The sequence below is a fragment of the Gymnogyps californianus genome, chromosome 28, assembly GCF_018139145.2.
Source record: "Gymnogyps californianus isolate 813 chromosome 28, ASM1813914v2, whole genome shotgun sequence".
NCBI classification, from domain to species: domain Eukaryota; kingdom Metazoa; phylum Chordata; class Aves; order Accipitriformes; family Cathartidae; genus Gymnogyps; species Gymnogyps californianus.
The window spans coordinates 7471486-7492913 of record NC_059498.1 but is presented as its reverse complement, the minus strand read 5'-3'; the positions used below and the strand labels follow the sequence as shown (position 1 = coordinate 7492913).

The following is a 21428-nucleotide window of genomic DNA, read 5'->3' as shown; positions in this document are numbered from 1 at the left end:
GCTCGCTGCGGGCCCCGCTCGGCGCCGCGGGCCGCCTCGGCCCGGCCCGGCCCCGGTGCCCACAGAGCCCCTCCCGGGGCCCGGCGCCCCCACGTCCCCGTGCCCGGGAAGGGCCCAGCCTCGCCCGCGGCTCTTGCACGCAGGGCCCGTCCCCGTCCCCGTCCCCGTCCCCGTCCCCGTCCCATCCCCAGCACGACAGACACGGCGCTCCCTGCAGATGCTTTAATTCCCACTAAGCCCAGGGACCAGCGGCCACGCAGAGCTCCGCTGCATCGGGCGGACGGGGCTGGCCAGGCCTAGCCCGCGTCCTCCATGAAAACGGCCACCCCCTGTCGTCCTGCCGGGACGTAGGCGAGGGCGTCCACCTCTCCCCCGCCGCGGCTGGCCTTCTGGAAGTGGATCTCCAGGGCGTCCCTCATGGGCTCCTCAGCCAGCACGTCTGGGATCCCCGAGAGCAGGACGGTCCTGGGGCAGCAGGAGGGCTGGAGCTGGGCAGAGCTGGGGGTGAGCGGCAGCGGGCCCTGTGCCGCGCAGGGCGGCGGGAGGGCACGCAGGGAAGGGGTCCCCTAGGGGCACTGCGCCTCAGGCTGCATGGCGGTGTGGGGAGCGGGTCTGCAGGAGCCCCCACCCGTGCTGCCTCGCCCTGGGCTGGCAGGTGCTGCTTGGCACCAGGGTTCGTGCGCTTACCTGCAGGTTAGTGATGTCTCCACTCATGCACGGTGATATTTTGAGCTTGTATTTTCCTTTCCCAATAAGCACCTGGATGTGTCCTCTTGCAATTAGCGGCCCTGCCACTGCCGATGGAGAGGAAAGCCCTGAGCCACCCAGGCCCCCGCTGAGCTCCAGGGGAGGTTACGTCCCTGGCACAGACACCAAGGCTGGCACTGCCCAGCCCCAGTTCACCTGCACCAGCACTGTCTCAGGGGAGACAGGACAGCCTGGGCTCACTCTGCCTTCCCCGTTCCCCACAGACATGGCTCCATCTGCTCTCGGGAGAGCACCTGTGCCCCCCAGAGCCGGCTGGGCTGCTCCCCCCTTGCCAGCAGCTGGGGCTCAGCACACCCCACGCACCTCCGTCCTCCGCGAAGGTCAGCACCACCTGGCCAGAGTCATCCAGGAACTCCCTGCTCTCCACCTCGCCACCCCCGTTCTTCGTCTTGCTGAAGAAGAGCTCCAGCTTGTCCAGCAGTGCCTCCTCAGAGATGCCCAGGCTGGGCAGGTCAGACAGGAGAATACTCCTGCTGCTCCGAGTCAGCCCGATCTGCGGGTGGCACAGGCCAGTCAGTGCCAGGGCAGGGCAGGGCCGGCCCCAGAGCTCGGGGGAGCAGTGCAGAGCTGCGGCGCTAATGCGCTGAGCTGGGCTGGTACCAGTGACCTGGCAGAGGCGAGCTTGGGTAGTGGCGGAGCAGGGCACAGCAAAGCTGGTGCGTGCCCAGGGCAGCTCTGCGGTTCTCCGCGCTGCGGGGAGCAGCAGGCCCTCGGGACTTACCTCCAGGGCAGATGGCAGCAGTATATCCACCGGCGCTGCCTGCACTCGCACTCTGCACCGGTCAAGCTCCTCCAGCTCCTCTCCGTAGCTCAGCTCCACCATGTGCTCCTTCACCTCTATGATCCTCTGGGCCACTGCAAGCAGGGAGAGCCCCCAGCACAGGGGATCGACCGCCTGCTCCGAGCACACCATGGGACAGGACATGGGGCAGCTAATGCTTTGGGGGGGGGGCATAACCCCGCACAACATCAGCAGAGGGGGCAGAGCTCCGAGCCCTGGCCCAGGGAAGGGATGCAGGGCAGGCCCCAAAGCCGATCGACCAGGACACCTGGCTGTGGCAGTGCTCTTCTCACCCTTACCCTCTGCCTTCTCAAAGGTGATGAGAGCTGAGCCCCCCAGCAGAGGGTAGCGGATCAGCGGGGTGAGCATCAGCTTGTTCATGTCCTCCTTGTTTGTCGCAAGTCCCTTAAACACCATTTTCTTCTCTGGCAAGGTAGGCAGCATCTAGGTTCGAGTTCACAGACAGCACCTGGAGGAGACTGGACCCCACACAGGGCCTGTCCCTGCCAATCCACAGACTAGAAACAAGCTCATGGCTCAAAATAAACAGCTGGAGAGCCTCAGAAGAGTCTCTCCTAGGATCTGGCTGTGCCTGGAGTCCCAAAGCCACAACTGGAGCTTCTGGGCCCAGCAGAGGAGCCATCCGCTAGCAGGAGCTGTGCCAGTTGTCACACAGCGCCCAGCTGCATTTGCCTGCAGCCTCTCCAGCCAGGCTCATACCCCTTTGCCAGCAGACCCAACTGCCCACACACTGTTACCATTACCGCATCCTCACAGAGGACCCTCTTCCTCACTTCTTCCAGTTTCTTTTTCAGCACCTGCTTCTCCTGCTTCAGTCTGTTGTTCTCCTCCTCTGCTAAAAAAACGTCCACCTGGAAGGAAAGAAAGAGGGGACAGTAAGGGAACCACCAGGACACGAGGGGCTGCAGCACGCTCTCCGTTTTAAGCGCAGCACTGTTCTTGGACATCGCTCCACCCACACCATTTTTCTGCTCTTGACTGCCTGCAGCCCTGCCCCGGCCGCTCGAGTTTCATTACAGTCCTTCCTCCACTGCCGCGGCGCTAGCTCGCTTCCTGGCACAGGCCTGATGTGACGTCTCGTGAAGCCTCCACCGGGTCCAGAGCAAAGTGATCTCAGAGCAGCGAGCTGAGTGATGCAGCCCCACCACCCACTGCCACCTTTCCGAGCCCAAGACGAGTCCTTTGGCCACCAACCTGGCAGGATCTCTCTTCATCTCTCTTTAAAGACATTTGTTGCTCAAGATTTTTATGAAGAAGTTCTCCCTCTTTTCTCAGCTCTTGCGTCCTTTGCTCTACAGCTTCCTTGGCCATTTGTAACTTTGCATGGTCTTGCTCCAGAGCGGTACAAAGTTCCTGTGAGAGGTACCATCAGACAACGAGACCCTGCAGACATTACGCCACCCCCACTGGCTGTCCAGCCCCAGCACACGCTGCTCGTTTGGGAAGGAGGGGAACTGCTCCCCGTGCGGAGCCCCAGACCCCAGTACAGGCTCTCTGAACCGCGGGATACCCCCTCTCTGCCGCTCCTGGCTCGTAGCCCAAGAAAAAACAAGAAACTCGAGCTCACAGCCTAGGCCGGCCAGGGCAGATCCCGGGGCAGTTCGGATCCGACGCGACCCACCTCTCGCGGCCGCAGCGGATCCCGGGGGGGCTTGGATCCCACCCGACCCACCTCACGGCCGCAGCAGGACGCACCTTGCAACGCTCGATCTCCTGCCGGAGTTGCTCGGGGGTCGCCGCCAGACAGCCGTCCTCCAGGCCGCTGGGGCAGGGCAGCTGGATGAAGGAGTCCTAAAGGCAGGAGGGGTGCTCAGCCACGCTGCGCCGAGCCCCGGGCCGCCCCCCCGCCCCGGGCCGGCCCCGCGGGTCCCCGGGGCCTCAGCCCCTCACCTCCCCCGAATCCATCTCCGCGGCGCTGGCGCTGGGGGCAGAACGGCGGCGGGTCAGGCGGCGGCGCGGACGGCCCCGCCGGAGCCCCGGCCCCGCGGCGGCGGCAGAGGGGGAGCCCTGCCCGGCCGGGCCGGCCGCCGGGGCCGCCCTACCTACCTGCCTGCCTGCCTGCCTGCCTGCCGGGACCCCGCTGCCGGTGCGGCCCCGCGCCTCCTCCCGCCCTTCGCTTTCGCTTTCGCTATCGCGGCCCGGCCCCGGGGCGGCCCCCGAGCGCGACGGCCCCGGGGCGGGGGCAGAAGCCCGGTCCCGCGCAGCTCCAGCCGAGACGGCCCGCGGGCGGCGCTGACCCGAAAACCGGGTCTTTCCACCCATTCCTCGCTGCCCCGCCGCCGCCTGCCCAACCAGCCCGCGCCCTCTTCCCCGCGGACCTCACTTCCCCAAAGCAGCCCAGCCTCCTCAGCCCCCGCCGGGGAACAGCCCCTTCCCCGCCCGCCCGGCTTTCGTTCAGCAGCCTGCCCCCCCCTGCCCCCCAGGCAGGCCGCGCACCTCCGCGAAGGTAACCAAAGCTTTAACGCCCTGCCGCCAAGTGCCTGCGCAGGCCGCCCCACACGCCGCTGTATTTCTCAGCCAGAGGCAAGGCGAGCGGGGCAGGCACCCGGAGCGAACCATTCATCTTCCCTCTCCCACCCCTACTCTCTCACAGGGATGACCGCCGTTTCGGGAATCGGAGACTTCCAGCGCAGGCAGGAATGTCACCGGTCACCCTTCGGCAGCAGGAAGGGGAAAGAGCGGCGTGTGCCCCGCGGCAGAGCCCGAGGTGCCCGAGGACAGCGCCGCGGAGACGGCACGTTCACCCATGGTTCAGGCCACACAACGCTCCACAGACGCTCCGAGCCTCGCCTGGACTGCCACGGCTTTCCCAGCTCTTGCAGACACACAGAGCAAGAACGTCCACACCACAGAGAAAAAGGCCTAGCAAAGCTCTTTTTTATACAACAAAACAACGTGGTTTTTAATAAACTTTTATTGATGCAACCGTGTTACACCTTTAGAATCGCAGCTTCTGGAAGAACCACTTATTCTTGCCTGTCTTGTATCTGAAAGAGGAGGAACACAAAGGTTAGAGCACGCTCTGTACCAGCAGGCAGCAGCACAAGACCCACACCCGAGCTGTCCGCACCCTCCCACAGGGGCAGGACGCAGCGCCCGGCTTACCCCGAGTAATTCACCTCGTCTCTTCAGCCCGGGCTGCAACTACACCCGCTTTAAACGTTTAAACTGCCAAGGGAAGCGAATGTCCGCTTCCCGATTTCTCATGCAGCCACCTGGTGAAGGACACCCGCACTACGGCGGTTTCCACCCCAAGAGCGCAGCAGGCGGCAGTCCCGCCATCACCTCACGTGGAGGGCAGCCATCAGGAGACGCTCTCGGACAACAGCCTACGATCACGGGCAGAGCGCTTTAAACGACACCCTGCGTCCCACTGAGGCCGCACAGCTCCTTCCACTGAAGGAGTTTCTGAACAGAAAACTGAAGAGGAGGACCGTTAACCCGGAACACTCCTGGGCAAAGCGTCGGCCCTGCCCTGTCCCACTAAGCCCAGTGACGGACAGTGGATGACCCGGCAGTGAGACGCCAAGAGATCGTCATCTGGCACCTGAAAGGCCCCGCTCGTGCTGGCACGAGGCTGCAGCACTGTCATAAACGTCAGCCCGAGTCTACGGCTGTTGGTAAACTGTTCCCCATCTCAACCCACCAGCTCCCTGAACAGACTGGTTGTGCCAACACACACTGAAGGTGAGGAGGAATGCACTCAACCAAAAATGTATTCAAGAAGCTGAGGCAGAAGTGTCCAACCTGGGACTCACCCAGGCTGTGGCACAACCGCCGACACTGCTGAAGAGACGAGCTTCCAACTCACCTCTCCTCAAACTTCACCTTGGCTTCACGTCTCGCTTTGCGTTTTAGAGCGGGGTCCCTGAACACGTCCTTATTGACCACTGTTTTGTCCAGAGGAATATCGACAGAATACCTGGGCAAGAGAGCAGCAAGGTTCGAAAGAGTCACAGCACCTGGCACAGGGATGAAAGCAGAGCGGGCAGCCCGACCGGTCAAATGCACGTACTAGTGCCAGGTTAAGGGACTACAGCTCTTAAAGCCTTCTCATTTCAGGAAATCACCAAACCAGTACAGCATCCAAAGACATTTAATTCTGCCTATAAAGGAAACAGCTACACACTTCACAAGAGAAGCAGCTCTATCCAGCACGCTGTATCTGGCAGCCTGCACCAGCAGGAGCTCCAAGCGGATGGGAAGAAACGTCGGTGGGCCGCAACAGCTCTGCCAGCACCCCCAGACCCTCACGACTGTCTCAAAGGCTCATCCACTGACACCCCGTCGTCAAGGGGAAAGTGAGTGTGGCTGAAATAAGAGCCAGCACCTTATTTCAGAAGTTCACCAGTATTCCCCCTCAGCTTCACACCCCCCAAGTCCCTGTTTTTCCAAAGCGTGTGCCCTGCGTTCCTTCAGCCACGTAATTAAGAACCTCAGTGACTCCCAGCGTTCGCCAGCGAGAACACACAAGAACTACGATCGCTGACAGCAGACGAGACTCCTCTGGCCCTGCCAGCAGCAGGCTGCGGCCCCGCTGGCGGCACTCCTGCGGCCACACTCACCGGGTGGGCATCAGGTGGTTGTAGTTGTAAACTTTCACGAAGGACTTGATCTTGGACCTCTTTGCGATCTTCTTCTTGCCCATCGCGGCCGTCACCTTCCGCGGGTAGCGGTCGATGCCTGCCACCAAGGCGTGGCTGTACGGCCGGTCGGAAGTGCCATCGTCGATGTTCTGAAACACACCGACCGCAGCCGGCGATGGCACCGCGGAGCGCCAGCCGCCGCCGCGCCACGCAGCCGCGAAAACCCAGCAGGAACCCCGTCTGTGCGGGCGCCTCCAGAAACAGGCAGCAGCAGCGCCCCGGGCTCCTGCCCGCTCTGCAGGGCCGCCCGCGGGCCAGCAGCGAGCGCAGTCCCGCCAGGGCAGCCGTACCGGAGCGCCGCCGGCCCCGCCCTCACCTTCACGATGACGGCCTTGCGCCCCGAGTAGCGGCCGGCCAGCACCAGCACCACCTTCCCCGGCTTCATGAACTTCCCCATCTCTGCGGAGACAGCACGCGGCAGTCACGGCCGGGCCCCCGGCCGCCCCCGGCCCGCCGCCCCCGCGGATGGCGGCGGATCCCGCGGCCTGGGCCCCGCACTTACCGAGGCTCCCGCGGCGATGGCGCCCAGGCCGGAAAAGGAAGCGGCCGCCGCGCCTCCGACCTTTCACCTCGTGCCAGCTGCGTCACTTCCGCTTCGTCCTCTAGGAGCACGTCGCCGACGCGCGGGGCGACGCCACCGTTGCCAGGCAACAGGCGGCCGTGCCGGGGGCCTGCCCTCCCGCCCCCCGCCGCCGCCGCTGCCGCTCCCCGCCGCCGCGGATCCCCGCCGCCTCCCGGCCCGCTGTTACGCCCAGCACACAGCAGGAACGGCAGGTAATTTAAACTCCGACTGTGACTATTACAAACCCCGCGGGGCAGCACACAGGCCAGTAACGAACACAAACTAACACACGGTCACTGGAGACGGGCTCTCCGCACACGTACACTTGCTAAAGCGGTTTAATGCATCCCCTGTGAAACACCGGGCCGCTGGCGTGCTGACCGTCACACAAAAGCTTCGAAAAAGGAGCTCAGGGACAAAGCCGGGGGTGCCGGTCCCTCGCCCGGCAGCCTGAAGAAGGCGGCCGCTTCTGTGGCTCGCCGAGGGGCCGGCGCCGGAGGGGCGCAGCCCCCGCACCCCCGGCTCAGCAGCTCTGCCCCAGTTTTCTCACATGTTCGCGCTGCGGAGGGGAAGTCACCGGCCACTGGGCAACGCCCGAGGCAACTGAATGCCTGGCAGCTTGCCTCGCTCTTCCCGTGAGAGGCGTCTCGTGGGGGCATCATTCAGAGCACAAACTTTGAGAAATAACCATGCGGACGCAGCACAGGAGCCAAGCTGCACGTTCTGAGGGGCTTTCCCCCACCTGCAGGCTCCGTGGCCAGCCCTCCACCGCAGTCGGGGCAGCCAGCCCCACACGCTGAACGCTCACTGGCATCCGCTCCCCAGCGAAGCAGTTTGGCTCTTCAGAGCTGCATAAAGGGGCAGGGTGAGGTGCTGTACAGCGCACAACCTCCAGCAGCTTTGCAGTGGCAGCCTTGCAAAACACAGATTTCCAGCATCAAGACACCGTAAGATTTCCCTAAAAGCAAATATCAATTTCAAAGAGTCAAACTTGGTCTTAAAAAAGCCAGGCTTCTTGAGCCCGACAGCTGCCTACTTGTGGAAAACAGATGATCTACAATAAAAATACATCAAAAAGCATCTTTGATGTTTTTCAGCTGCCGGACAGCCAGGTCAACCGGGAGGTTGAATTTCAAGTTGCTCAGGCGACTGAGAACGTTGAGCGCGCTCTCAAAGCCTGTGTTTGCCATGTAGCTCCACGGCTGGTAGTGGGACTGTACCAGAGCTCCAGATTTGCAGATCAGATTTACCCAGGAGACCAGGCGCTGCTCGTTCAGTGCCATACACACCAGAGCTTTCAGTTCAGAGTCTGCACTGCGCTTGAAGGGGTCATGCTCTGTCAGGACAGTGTGAATCGCTGTCAGCAGGCTCTGTTTGGGGGTAACGGCCACTCCTCCCGTCACAGGCAAGGCAAAGGACTGGGAGAGCTTGCGAGCCGGGGATTCCACAAAGGCTTGTCCGTTCTTAGCGTTGTAATACTTCACAAAGAGTTCCCAGGGGTGCATGGTCTGCGGCGACGAGGTGAACGCAGGAATCAGGCACGCGATGGGTGCCAATACCAGGCTCATTCCTTGCGAAGAGGCATAGAGCCCGTGAGCCATCAGGTCTCGCAAAGCAATGGTCAACTCCCTCCGCACAGCTAGAGTCAGCTCATCTCTGCCTCCTAAGGGAATGTCCTGCAGATCGGAGGAACTGATAACGTGGTCTTCCTGCTGGTGTTTCATAGCTAGCTGCCTCACCCGCTCTACTGACAACTCCAGTTTCTTAATTAAGGGGGAATAGTCCTTGTTGGCTTGGTCCTTCTGCCAGAGGGTGCGAGGAATCTGACCAGCAGCACAGCCAAACTGACTGACAGCAAATATTTGTAGCACAGCAAGCATGCGACGCATGAGGTGCAGGCCTGTTTCTCGCATCTTTCTGGCATCTTCTGGGTTCACTAATCAGGTTAGAAAAGAGAAAAAAAAATACTCTCATTAAGGAATCAACAGCTCTGCTCTTTCATACACATAAAGGGAGTGCAAATGTCTGCTCCTCCTCCTCCACCACGGATTCTCCTCCTCCTCGGGAGCTTTTGTCACTAAGACTGATGCTACTTTTTCTAGATTCAACGCACTGAAGCCAACCAGAAAAGCAAACATTTGCATGGCCTGTTCTTGACAATCAGGTCATCTTAGAGAGAAGAAATCCTACATCATCTTTCCTAGTGGGCACATACACAGTGAGGAAAGATCATTTTTTAGACATGACGGTATCACACAGGTAATTAGGAGATACCAAAACCTTTGCTGAAGGGGATCCCTGCCTACTTTCAAGAAGCATCTTGTCTCAGCAGGCTAACATACACTGCTTACTCCTGTGCCATTCTTAAATTCATTTTGCAAGAGTAGCCACACCGGGTAAGACCCAAATTCCATCCAGGCCAGTATTCTACCTCTGGCTAGTGGCAGATGCCTCAGATTACAAAAGTAAAGGTATTGTAGTATTTCTTCTAGTATACTATTCTAGGCCCAATAAGGGATAAGTAGACAAGTCTCAATTTATAAAGAACACTGGATCCACCCAGCTCCCTGTATCTGCTCGCAGAGCTAAGAACTCAAAGAGCATTAATTACAGCGCAGCCCAACAGTGCATACAAGACAAGGCTGCTCAGTCTGTCCGCATTTAGCACTAAGTATCAGAAGTCCCCTCTACTCCTGATCTCTGCTGAGGACCAATCCCACCCTCTGAGCCACACGTTCAGGTTCTGTGACTACTCTAATGATCCCACGGAGGAAGGGTACAGGAACTGGACACAGGCCTTCTGTCAGCGGGAGGAGGAAAGCACAGAAACCAACTGCCAGCAAAAAAGCAAAGCAGCCTAGCGTGACTGGACGCTGGTTCGTGCTTGCCGAACCTCAAGTGACTGACAGCAGGAGCAGTGCCAGAAGCTCTGAGCCAAGCAGTGCCCACCTCTATTTCCAGAAGGCCGTGTATTTGGTTTGTAGGAGCCACCGCCATCTTTTCTGCCTGCACATTCACAGTGTCCATCTTCCGCCTTACCAGAGCTTCCAACTTCATCTAGAACAAGAATTTCACACTATTATTTCACACTTGTGAATTTAAGCTGCGTATCCCAAGTATTAAGGTCAATATTCCTTAGACCTCTCTGCACCTTTTTTGTCAGTCTCTTGTTCCCCCCACTGTCAGTTCAGAGAGATCTGTACTTCCCTGTGACCCAGAAACTCTTCCTGCGTCCTCTGACATCTGTGACCTCCCTCCTCATGACTTTGTCAGGGAATTACAAAGCAACTCAATCTGCTCATCTAAAAACTCAGCACTGACCCTGAATGAAGTTGATGAACATTTCGAGGTCCCTGATCTGTGTCTTCAGTTGTTCCACCAGCTGCTCCTTCACCCTGGCTGGATTAACAATCTGTGCTATGGCAGCATCCACACGCTGTCGCAATTCCTCTGGAGATAGCGTTGCAATATCTTCACTCAAGTCCATGTCCAGCTTCTTTATCAACTCATTTATAATCATCTGCAAAACACAAGTTAGTAGCACGATCTCACTGTGCAGCGCTGCTGCCCATGAGCTTCAAAATACTCCTCTACCCACTCATTACCTTGGAAACAGGCCACCTTTGCTGCACATAGAAAATTGCAAGAGAAGGCACAGGACAGGTTTACGCATGCAGACGAACTACTGATACGCTATTACAGCTGCTGGCGAGAAATAAGGACTGACCAACTCCTACAGTCTGTAAGGGGCTCACAAGTGCCGAGAAATACAGGCAGAAGGACTCTGCGAGCCTTACCCGTTGTCTTTCCATAACCACAGACTGTGGCAGAGAATCATAGCTGCCCTCTTGGTAAGCAAACGTCTCCAGGTCATCCAGCTGTGTCTTGAGCTGCAGGATCAGCTCTCTCTGCTTCTCCTTCTGGACCTCAATTTGCTCCTGCTTCTCTCGCTCACTCTGAAAAAAAGTTAACAGTAAATAGAATTGAAGGTTTATTGTCATAGCCAAGCCCCAGAGAACAGGATTGTGGTATGAGGAGTGTTTCCCTCAGCTCATGCACTTAACTAGGGGACACTGCATGCTAGTCTGAGAAGAAGATGTGCCTGAACATCAGGGAGAGGTACCAGCCGCATCACCTCATCTGACAAAGGAAGAGCCTCTCCAGACCTCCTGCACCCAAGCCCCGTCTCGCAAGGCCGGGATCCAGGAAGCACTGTTGCAAGTCGCCAAATAACGTGTACGTATCAAAGATCCTCTGAGTCACCGCCGTATCTCGGAGCGGAGCAGTAACACGCAAAGCAGGGCTTTAACGCACGTCCCCGCGAGCTGGCTCCAGCTCATCGAGGACCTGAATGCTCCTGTAACTGAGCTTCGTGCAAACCCGCCGGCCCGGTCTCTCCCCGGAGCCGGCCGCAACCCGCGGCAGAGCGTGCGGCGCCTCTGGACAGCGCGCCGTTAGGTGCCCGCGACGGCCGCCCCTCACCTCGGCCACCGAGCTCCCCTCCGCACGGCCCAGCGGCGAACAGGACCGCGGCCGCCGCTAACGGGCCTCAGCCAGGCCGGACGCACGTACCGACCCCGCGGCAGCAGAAGACCGCGCGACGCCGTTATCCGAAAGGAGACCGCGTTCTCCTTACCCCAGCGGCAGCCATCGCTCTGCCGGCACCGGGGCCCCACCGAGCCGGCCCGACGCGGCCCGCGCCCCCCCGCCCCGGGTCGCGGCGCCCGCAGCGCGGGCCGGGCCGCGCACTCACCGGGGCGCCGCCGAGGCCGTGGGCCAGCGGCGCGGGGCAGCCGCGGAAGGCGAAGTCCTCCAGGTCGCGGAGCAGGCGCTGCTGCTCGGCCGGCCCGGCCCGCGCCACCTGCCGCAGCCGGAACTGCACCTGCGCGAAGTGCGAGGCCAGCGCCAGCAGCGCCCCGTGCAGGCGGCGCCGCTCGGCCCGCAGCCGCGGCACCGACTGCGGCGACCCGCCCCCCGCCGCCGCCGCCGCCTCCTCCTCCTCGTCCTCCTCCTCCGCCGCCGCCGTCGCCGCCGACACGGCGCCCACCGGCGCCCAGCGCTCCCCCGGGCCCAGCGGGCCGCCCTCCGCCTCCATGGCCGCCGCTACGGCCGCCGCGACGCCGCCGCCATCTTGCCGGCGCGGCGCGGGGCGGGGCCTGGCGGCGCGGGGCGGGGCCTGCGCGGCGCCAGCGCGCCCCCCCGCGGCCCGGCGGGACGGCTGCGGCGAGGCCGGGGGTCGCGGGGGTCCCGGGGGTCGCGGCGGCCGGGGCGTGTGGCCCGGCGCGGGGCCCGCCCGCCGCGGGGCGGCGCTGGGCCGGCGACCGGGCCCTGGGGTGGCCGCGCCGCGCCCGGCCCGGCCGATCCCCGCTGCCGGCCCCCGCTGCCGGCCGGCCCCCTGCTGCCGGCCCCGCCGACAGCCGCGCCCCCGGCCCGAAATAGCGCGGGGCGGGGTCGGCACCGCCATGGCGAGGTGAGCGCGGCCGGACGGGACGGGCAGCGCCCGGCACCCCCGCGCGGCGCCCGGTCGCTGGGGCAGTGTCCGGCCGGGGCCTGGGGCACCCGCGAGGGGCCGGAGCCTGAGGCACCGCCGGGCTGGACCCCGGGGCAGCGGGGGAATGGCGCCGGGAATGGCGGGGGAGAGCGAGGGCAGGCCGGCCTGCCGGGCCCCGCTGGCTGCCGAGGCGTGAGGGGGGAGCGTTGCGTGCCCACCGCCCAGGCCCTGCACCCACCTCGCTCTCGCTGCCAGCCCCGGAGCTCGGCCCACACAGGGTCCACGCTTGGGGCACCTTCCTTGCCCCAGTCCCCACCCCGTGCCTCGCGCGGTCCCTGCGGAGCGCTGGTGGGCACCGTGGAAATACCCGCTGGTCTGCTCTTTCCCAAGGCAACCTGCAAAGACGCTGTGGTACGACCGCCCGCGGTACGTCTTCCTGGAGTTCTGTGTCGAGGACAGCACGGATGTTAAGGTTGTCATTGAGGACCAGCGGCTGGTGTTCAGGTCAGCTGCCGCTGCCCTGCCTACCAGGGACGCGGCCCTGAACTGGGGGTGGTTCAGGGGACAGGGCACGCGTGGCCTCAGCCCTCTCCTAAGCCAGGCTGTTACCGTGTTTTGGCAGTTGCAAAAATGCAGATGGTGTGGAGTTCTACAACGAGATCAACCTGTATGCCAGGGTCAACTCCAAGGTGAGGCTTCCCCGCAGCTAACTGTTCTCCGACAGCCTGCATCAGGCTTAGAGTTAAACCCAGCCTGTCCAGTCTTGAGCAACGCCACTTAGCATTGAATCCTGCCCATTTCCCAAGAGCCTGAGTGGGGTGAGCACAAGCCTGGGAGCCCTGACCCTGGGCCTGGCACTCGCAGTGCTGCCTTGGGCCAGAAACAATCTGTCTGCGTGGTTCTGTGTCCCCCCCAGCCTGAACGTGGCTGAGCTTTAATCCTGTGCGTGTCTGCAGTGGATTACAGAGAGGAGTCCGGCAGACACGGAGGTGAGGCACCCCCGATCTCTTGGCAGGACTCACAGGAGAAGCGCTCTGACCGCTCCATCACGTGTTTTATGAGGAAGTGGAAGGAGAAAGTGGCCTGGCCCCGCATCACCAAGGAGAACATCAAGGTGTGTGTAGCGCCTGGCAGCCGGGACCAGCCTCAGCGCAGGTGCGGTCCCCACGCAGCGCCTCGCGGCTCCCGGGGACCAACCTGCCCCCAGGACAGATACCGAGGGCCCCACGCGGGCATCCCAACACAGAGCTCCCAAAGAGCCCAACCTCATGGTCACTGCCAGTCCACGGACCTCTGCCCTCTGGGAAGGGTGCAGCACCCCTTTCCCTCAACGCAGGCAGGGTCAGGACCAGCACCCGCAGATGAAGGGACACACTCCCCTTCCTGCCCTTCCCCAGCCTGCCCCGTCCCCTCGCCTGTGCAGGAGCAGCCTGTGCTCGCCCCACAGAGCAATCCCCGGGCTGCGAGGACGGGGCTGCCTGGTCCCTTCCGTGCTGCTCCCTCCCTCAGGGGATGCTCTCTCTGACCACAGCCAGCCTGGCTCTCCGTGGACTTCGACAACTGGCGAGACTGGGAAGGGGACGAGGAGGTGGAGAGGGCCATGGTGGAGCAGTACGCAGAGGTGAGCCGGGCCGCAGGCCTCGGGGTCCCGGGGCACGTGTGGGGTGGGTGCTCGGGATGGCGGGGAGCCGGGCATTCGGAGTTCCCACAGCCGTTTGTTTCCCATCCAGCTCCTGGAGAAGGTGACGGACAAAGGCCCCCCGCCAGCCATGGACGACCTGGATGTAAGTACTGCCCGCGAGCTGCTTCCCCCAGACGCTGCTACGCGCTGCAGCCGCCCCCGCTGAGCCGAGCCTCCGGCCCTCCGCTCGCTCCGGGACGCCGGCAGCAGCTCCAGCTGCTCTCCTGGGGCAGCCCGTCCCGGAGCCAGCCGGGGACACGCTCCCCAGGGCTGCCTGGGGCTGTCGGGCCGGTGCCGGCCGCTGCGGGAGGGGGCTGGCCCCTTCCCTGGCACCTCGCTCCTCCTGCCCGCAGGACGACCTCTGAAGCCCAGGCCCCCGGGGACGCCGCGGCCGCAGGAGGCCTCCCGGCGCGCCGGCAGCACGCACCGACGAGGAGCGCGCGGGCGGGGCTCTCCGAGGAAGCGGAGCCGCCCCCGCCGGTTCCCCGCCGAGCGCAGCGGACCCCGACCCAGGGCGGCGGGAGCCGTCCGCTCTCCCCGTGCCGGTTACCCGCGCGGGGCACGGGGCAATAAACGTGAGCTGCTGCCGCCGCCGTCGTCTGCTGTCCGCTCGGGCCGCCGCCGCGCCAGACGCCGGGGAGCCGTCCTCCCCCGCCACCGCCGCCGGCACCGGGAGCGCGTGCCCCGCCGCCGCCGGGCGCGCGCCTGGCGCGTCACTTTGCAGGCCCCGCCCACCTGCGGCACGGCGGCCGCGACCGCCAGCCGCGTGTCCCTTCCCGGCCGCCGTCGCCGCCAGCCCCCGTGTCCTTCCCCGGCCGCCGTCGCCGCCCGCCCCGTGTCTTTCCTCGGTCGCCGTCGCCGCCAGCCCCGTGTCCCTCCTCGGCCGCCGTCGCCGCCCGCCCCGTGTCTTTCCTCGGTCGCCGTCGCCGCCAGCCCCGTGTCCCTCCCGGCCGCCGTCGCCGCCCGCCCGTGTCTTTCCTCGGTCGCCGCCGCCGGTCCGCAGCCGCCGCGGCCATGGTGTTCCAGTGCCAGCGGGACAGCTGGGCGCGGCAGGTAGCGGCGGGACAGGCGGGGCGCGGCGCGGCGGAGGCGCGGGCCGGCCCTCACGGCGCCGCCGTCTCTGTTGCAGTTCGCCACCAGGGTGGTGTCGTGCCGGGCGGCGGAGCTGCGGCCCGAGGGCGGCGGGGAGCCGGTGCGCGGGTTCCAGGTGGTGCTGGAGGACACCATCCTCTTCCCCGAGGGCGGCGGGCAGGTACGGGCCGGGCCGGGCCGGGCCGGGCGGGGGGCCGAGGCCGGGGCTGAGGCCGGGGCCGGGCCGGCGGCGCTGACGCCCCGTGTCCGCAGCCGGACGACCGCGGCCTCATCGGCGATGTGCCGGTGCTGCGCGTGACCCGGCGGGGCCCCGAGGCCATCCACTTCGTGCAGGCGGCGCTGGAGCCGGGCGCCGAGGTGCTGCTGTCGCTGGACTGGGAGCGCCGCTTCGACCACATGCAGCAGCATTCAGGTCCGTGCCCCGGCCCGACCGAGGGGCGTCCGGTAACACCGCGCTGCAGCGGCGGCCAGCAGCGCCGCGGGCCCCGTCCGGGGCGGCCTCGCCTGGCTTCACCCGGGCCCTGGGCTGGGGGGGCGGTCGGTGCCCAGCTTGTCCCCATCCTGGTCAGGGGAGGGGGAAGCCCGGCAGCTCTGCGCGCACAGTCCATCCCGGGGCCGCTTGGGAAGGCAGGCGCCTCCCCTGCGGGCTCCCCTTGGCTTGTAAAGGAACCCGCTGCAAACAGGTTTGGAAGGAAAGTTCAACCCGCTTTGAAGTGTTCAGCGTGCGCCGTGGTGCTGTCAGGGTCCCAAGGCCCACGAGGCGATGGCTGTCTCTTCTGTCTGCTCCTAAGCAGTAGCATCAGCCGCACAGCACCGAGCACATGCCTGGGCATTTGCAAATGTCGTGGGGAGTGTCAGCAGAAAAAATACAGTCTGACTGAAAAGGTCTTTTCCTGTGTCCAGTGGCACTCAAGGCTGTTGCTTGCACGTCTCTTCCAGGACAGCATCTCATCACTGCTGTCGCAGAACAGATGTTTGGATTCAAGACGACTTCATGGTGAGCAGGGAAAAGGCTCCTTTTGAGCCCAGTCTTACCTTGTTTGGCGTGTGCCACCGTGCTGGGCCACAAGGAGCTGAACATTGATAAATCAAAAGCAGCTGGCCCTTGGACATTTCACTCAAGCTTAGAGGGCCTGGGAGCGGTGACTGAACTGGAGAGAATCTGTGCAAAGTATTTGCTCTCTCTTGTCCTCCTCCCAGTGTTTGGTATCCATCTGGTGCTCTGTAAATAACAGGGAGAGGAGGGAAGTATGTTTTGTTTCAGTCACCACATTCCCAGCAGTGGGATGGCACTTAGTGCTGCACAGAGGGGCCTTCCAGCTGGGCTTACCTACAGTAGCAGATGTTCTTCGTCGGTGCAGGGAGCTGGGCCATCAGCGAAGTCTCATTGAGCTGGACACCCCCTCCATGACAGCAGAGCAAATAGAGGCCCTGGAGAGGAGTGTGAATGAGAAAATCCGGGAGAGGGTACCCGTGATGGTGAGGGAACTGGCTGCAGATGACCCTGAAATTGAAACAGTGAGTGGTGGGGAGAGACCTGATGATATCCGTGGGACCGAAAAAACTGTGGCGTGGATGTCACCTTGTTTGCCATTGTCCTCCTTTTGCTAGGTGAGAAGCCGTGGTTTGCCAGATGACCACGCGGGGCCGGTGCGAGTTGTCGACATCGAAGGCATAGACTCCAGCACGTGCTGTGGGACTCATGTCTCCAACCTGAGTGACTTGCAGGTGGGGGGCTGCAGCTGAGCTGCCTTCGGGAGCCTCGCTCCGCACATTCAGACCTAGCGCAGCAGAAGTCCCTGAGATCCAGGGTCTGCTGGAAATTGTCCCGATGGTAAAGGGGGCGGCGGAAGCCCCGTGCTGGGTGAGCCCCAACAGGGCCGCACACAGGTCAGCAGTCCTTGTCCAGTCAGTCAGGCTCCTTTTTTTCCTTTGTAACAGAGCTCAGCCCTTGTCTGTAGCAATGATATTTTCTGAACTGCTGATGCCTCTGTGGAGGGCACGTGGTATATTGCCAGTTTGGCCGTGCATTGCTGGGTTGCCAGCCACTTGTTCCCTCTGCTTAAAGCTCTAATATTTTTGAGTATTTGTCATGAATGAGAAATCCTCTGTGCAGGGAGGTGGAGATAAAATTCTAGAGCTGCTTTTAAGTGTTTCTGTCTTTTCAGTCATTTGTTGGAGTCTGTATCCCAGCAGAGACATCCAGATGCACTGCAGAGTGCAGCCCATGACTAACAAATTGTATTAATTCCACTGTATCACCCTCCTTTTTTTTTTTTGTATGTTGACCTTATGGCTGATTTTAATCAGTTTATTTTCACTGGCAGAGAGCCAATATTCACAACAAGGCATAGTCCAGTAGGAACCAATCACCTGTGTGAGTATAAGCAAAGTAGTGTTCTTTTCTGACCAGGGTGATTTTCTTTTTAAGGTTATTAAACTCCTTGGCACAGAAAAAGGGAAAAAGAACAAAACCAACTTGGTTTTCCTGGCAGGAAACAGAGTGCTGAAGTCAATCGAACAAAGTCACAGTACTGAGAAGGCTCTAACCTCACTGCTCAAGTAATACCCTTTCTTTCCACTTTGATTATTTCATCTTTACTATTCCTTCTGACAAATACCACATAAGCCTCAGGGTCCATCTACGCGGTGCTTTTTATGACGTTACCTGCTTTTGCTCCTTTAAGAAATCCTGTCAGATTTCTGAAAGGATTCTGAAAGGATTTCAGGCACCACACGCCTTCAGAGTGGCGATCCAAATTCTCCTTGTTCTTTCAGAAATGGACCAGGTGAGCATGTAGAGGCTGTGAAGAGACTGCAGAGTTCTGTGAAACTGCTTCAGAAGGTATGAGGATGGCTGAGAAAAGCAGATCTGGCTGCTTCCTGTAGACCTGAGCTTTAGTCGTGATAACTGGGAATTGAATCGTAGACATCAGTTTTTGTGGGTATTATGAAAACGGCTCCCACCTCTGGGAACACAACTCAGTGTTCACCTGACTTCTCCATCTGCAGTACAGTTTATTTGCTTTTCTTTCAGAATAACTTGAACCTGCTTAGAGACATTGCTGTTTTGATAGCCCGGGACTTCAAGAGCAAACCTGTTCAAAGTCAGCTGTTTGTGTTACACAGGTATGGGGGAGTTCAGGGAACAGGGTAAAATGGTATCTTACATGTTTTATGGCAGTTGCATCTCTGTGACACCTATTCAGGCTTGTTTCTCAAGGAAGACTGCAAACAAGGTGAACAGAATATTAAACTGCCTCAGCCTGCTGGAAGGTTGTGTAATTAAAGGAATGTGTTAGTAATTCAGTCACTGAATTCTTCTGGTTTTATAGCTAAGAAATAACTGTCTATCTGATTTCTTTCTGCCCTTGATATTTTCAAATAAAACGGAGGAGCTCTATTTCTTAAACACTTAAATAATTCCTAATATGTCCACAGGAATGCACAGTGAGGATTTAGATATATAGAAAAAAACTGATCTCCATCCTAAGAGCAAGAGGCCAAAACCCCAGGCCCGATCAGGCCTTTGGTTTCTGATTGATATTTTGGGCTCTAGAGGGGATTTTTGCTTCTTTCTGAAGTGTTTTTTTACCCATCCATGCAGGAAAGAGGGTGACTCTGAATTTATGAATATCATCGCTAATGAGATTGGGACAGAGGTAAGTCACTGATGAAGACTAACCTGACGCCACTGGCTTTTTCATTCAAGCTGTAGCACAGGCAGGGGCTGGCCAGGCTTCTGTTTGTACCACAGTCAGAAGCTACAGGTCTGTTTCCTTTCAAAAGTTACGTGAGGTTATTGTCCCCAGCAGCCTCATGTGCAGGGGAATCCTCAACAGTCAAGAAATACAACAGTGGAAATTCAGAGCACTGTAGAAGAGCCTGTCCCCCAAAGAGCTGCGCAGAACCTCATCGGCTGTTCTAGAACAGAATAAACAGAATAGAATAGAATAAATAGAATAGAATAGAATACACTATTTCAGTCAGAAGGGACCTACAACGATCATCTAGTCCAACTGCCAACCATATCCTTTTAACTTAGGATACCCCAGTACCCATTCTGTCCCCCACAACATACGATTGTCCATAAAAGGCTCAAAAGCCCCCCTCCCTTTTACAGTCTTCAAATTGAGTCTCTGTCTCAGTAATACACACAAACTTCTGAATTTTTTGCACGCTTGGATGAGTCCTGTGGCCAGTGTCTCTTCTTCCTGGACAAGGAGGGCACTGGTTATTCTGGAGCAAGGTCCATCTCTCTGTCCACAGGAAACCCTGCTGTTCCTGACGGTGGGAGATGAAAAAGAAGCGGGACTCTTTCTTCTAGCCGGACCTGTTGAAGCAGTTGAGAATTTAGGTCCCAGGTAACGTGTTCTATGGTTTCTTTAAAATTAGTAAGAATTCTAATGTTGCAGACTAAGCAGCTGAGCAGTATAATTAGGGCACAAATCCTTGTTTGCTCTGTGGAGCAGGTTCGTAGAATCATAGAATGGTTTGGGTTGGAAGGGACCTTAAAGATCATCTGGTTCCAACCCCCCTGCCAAGGGACGCCTTCCGCTAGACCAGGTTAGGCCAGGCGCTCTCTTCTCTGCAAGTGAGTGGCCTTCAGCCTGTGCTGTTGTTGCTGCAGGGTGGCAGAGCTGCTGGGAGGCAAAGGAGCTGGGAAGCGAGGCCGCTTTCAGGGCAAGGCAACCAAGATGAGTCGGCGAGGAGAAGTGCAAGCTCTGCTCCAGGAATTCATCAGCCGTTGAAGCCCTGAAGTGTAAGAAACAATTCTGAAAGTAGGGCTGTCTTCCCTGCTTTGCATAAGCTCCACCAACTTCTCTCCCAGAGAATAAAGACATAAAAACAACAGCTGGTGTGCATATGCTCTGTGTGAGCTGATTTGGTGCTCAGAGAAAATTGGGGGAGGGGATGTGCCATCCACGCTTTGCTGCAAGGGTTCTTTCATTTCCCCAGACAAATGGTACACATTCTTAAGTGATTAAAAGTAGTCATTATTTAACCATTTTGTAGGCTTCCTAAAACCAAGAGAGGGGCCCTCCCGTTTGCAGTACAATGTGGCTTTTTACTTTGTACCAGTTGCTGAGGAGTAATTGCTTTGTGAGCATATTTATTTATAATAAGCTGGATGCATTTAAAAAAATCAGAATACTAGTAAGAAGCAGAGAGTTTGAGTATGATATTTGCCAACAAGTGCAGAGAAAATGAATCAAGCTTTTGCTGCTGAAATTTTGTAGGGAGAAGGAATGAAATGTGGCAGGAATTGGAGGGATGCTCAGATCAGTAAATTCCCCTAAAAAGACCATACTAAGCTGGTCACCAGTTACAGCTGCCTGAGGTAGAACTGGGAGGCAAGAAGACAAGATGCTGTTGTCAAGCCTGTGAGCAAGGAAAGGAGGGGGCACCAAAGGACAAGTCTTCGTGAGCCCTCGTTTAAAAAAAAGGAACTGACTTTTTTCCTGGCTACTCAGAAATCTGCAAATGCTGGAGGTCTGAAGATGTTTGTGCTAATGCCACTGCCAGGGCCCCTCGCCGCTGGCCAACACGCAGGGCTGCTGCTGACCTCTGGACGTGGCGGTTCCCTCGGGCAGCAGTCGCTATTGACCCAGCTGTGACGCTGATGGGAGCAGCTGTCGGGTAACACCGGCCTCATCGCTGCCGTCCCAAAGCTCCGCTGCATCAAGTACGTTATTGCAAAAGGGAATTTCATCCATGTGTAGTTGGCCTGGCAGAACCATGTTAACACACACGTGCTGGCTCTTTGTATGTGAGGATTAAATGCGGACAGAAGCAGGCACCTAGTGCTTTGTTTTGCAGGCAGACAGAAAACCACATTGCAGTCATTTGTTTGAGCTGTACGTTGGGCATTTCTGGTAGGTGTGTGCCTGAACACTTCCTTCACTTCTGTTGCCATGCACTTGAGCTTTCATTACCATTCTCTTCTCCCCAGCAGTGGCCTTTCCCCTGCCTCTGCAATAGTATCTTATGTTCGGCTCTTTTACATGCTAAGAAATAGCTCTACAGAAAAGCAGTAGTCTGGCCTGAGCGTTACTCTGAACAAGCCCGGCTAGGTTGTATTGTTATGACTCTCAGTGACGGATTGGGTCTTGGCATACAGCTGACTCACACCCCTCTCTGTGCTTGTCTGCAAAATGTGGCATTGTCCAAGCTCGTGCCTACAGCTCCTGAGCGTTCTCCTTCGGAACAGCAGCTGTTTCTGTGGTCCCCTAAGTAGAGACTGCAGCTTTCTGTACACAGGCACATCGGCACCAGGCCGTGCTGGTAGTGCCTTGTCTTCACCACTACTGGGAAGGCGTCTTCCTGGTGCACTACAGCATGCTACAACTGGCCTTTGCTGGAGGGTAACTGGCAGAGGAACTGAG

General features: G+C 59.5%; 4 protein-coding genes across 7 annotated transcripts; 1 reads left to right on the top strand and 3 right to left on the bottom strand.

Annotated features, from left to right (window-relative positions):
- Positions 1-208: 208 nt before the first annotated feature.
- Positions 209-3552, bottom strand: IFI35 (interferon induced protein 35). Of its 2 annotated transcripts, none has more exons than XM_050911710.1 (9): positions 3461-3551; positions 3266-3361; positions 2765-2923; positions 2308-2421; positions 1849-1993; positions 1490-1623; positions 1072-1261; positions 688-794; positions 209-488 (listed from the first exon to the last, which is right to left on the bottom strand). In XM_050911710.1, exons 1-9 carry the CDS (start codon positions 3473-3475, stop codon positions 297-299), a joined length of 1152 nt encoding a protein of 383 aa, XP_050767667.1. In that variant the 5' UTR covers positions 3476-3551; the 3' UTR covers positions 209-296. The 2 variants fall into 2 exon arrangements, with proteins under 2 accessions (XP_050767667.1, XP_050767668.1); XM_050911711.1 differs by having other exon boundaries at positions 366-498; positions 3461-3552.
- Positions 3553-4466: 914 nt separating this feature from the next.
- On the bottom strand, positions 4467-6628 carry RPL27 (ribosomal protein L27). The gene is made up of 4 exons (XM_050911686.1): positions 6533-6628; positions 6136-6305; positions 5382-5492; positions 4467-4557 (listed from the first exon to the last, which is right to left on the bottom strand). Exons 1-4 carry the CDS (start codon positions 6611-6613, stop codon positions 4509-4511), a joined length of 411 nt encoding a protein of 136 aa, XP_050767643.1. The 5' UTR covers positions 6614-6628; the 3' UTR covers positions 4467-4508.
- A 470-nt stretch (positions 6629-7098) lies between these two features.
- RUNDC1 (RUN domain containing 1) lies at positions 7099-11873 on the bottom strand. The gene is made up of 5 exons (XM_050911694.1): positions 11532-11873; positions 10576-10734; positions 10100-10298; positions 9728-9835; positions 7099-8714 (listed from the first exon to the last, which is right to left on the bottom strand). The coding sequence occupies exons 1-5, from the start codon at positions 11871-11873 to the stop codon at positions 7849-7851; spliced, it is 1674 nt and encodes a 557-aa protein (XP_050767651.1). The 3' UTR covers positions 7099-7848.
- A 322-nt stretch (positions 11874-12195) lies between these two features.
- Positions 12196-19888, top strand: PTGES3L (prostaglandin E synthase 3 like). Of its 3 annotated transcripts, XM_050911869.1 has the most exons (17): positions 12196-12248; positions 12660-12773; positions 12892-12958; positions 13285-13383; positions 13801-13890; positions 14000-14053; positions 15080-15202; positions 15295-15454; positions 15982-16039; positions 16404-16560; positions 16654-16770; positions 17474-17604; positions 17821-17887; positions 18080-18171; positions 18650-18704; positions 19312-19406; positions 19673-19888. In XM_050911869.1, the coding sequence occupies exons 1-17, from the start codon at positions 12241-12243 to the stop codon at positions 19791-19793; spliced, it is 1608 nt and encodes a 535-aa protein (XP_050767826.1). In that variant the 5' UTR covers positions 12196-12240; the 3' UTR covers positions 19794-19888. The 3 variants fall into 3 exon arrangements, with proteins under 3 accessions (XP_050767826.1, XP_050767829.1, XP_050767828.1); XM_050911871.1 differs by lacking the exons at positions 12196-12248; positions 12660-12773; positions 12892-12958; ... (1 more) ...; positions 13801-13890; positions 14000-14053 and adding an exon at positions 14923-15003; XM_050911872.1 differs by lacking the exons at positions 15080-15202; positions 15295-15454; positions 15982-16039; ... (6 more) ...; positions 19312-19406; positions 19673-19888 and adding an exon at positions 14304-14534.
- The last annotated feature ends 1540 nt before the right edge of the window (positions 19889-21428 follow it).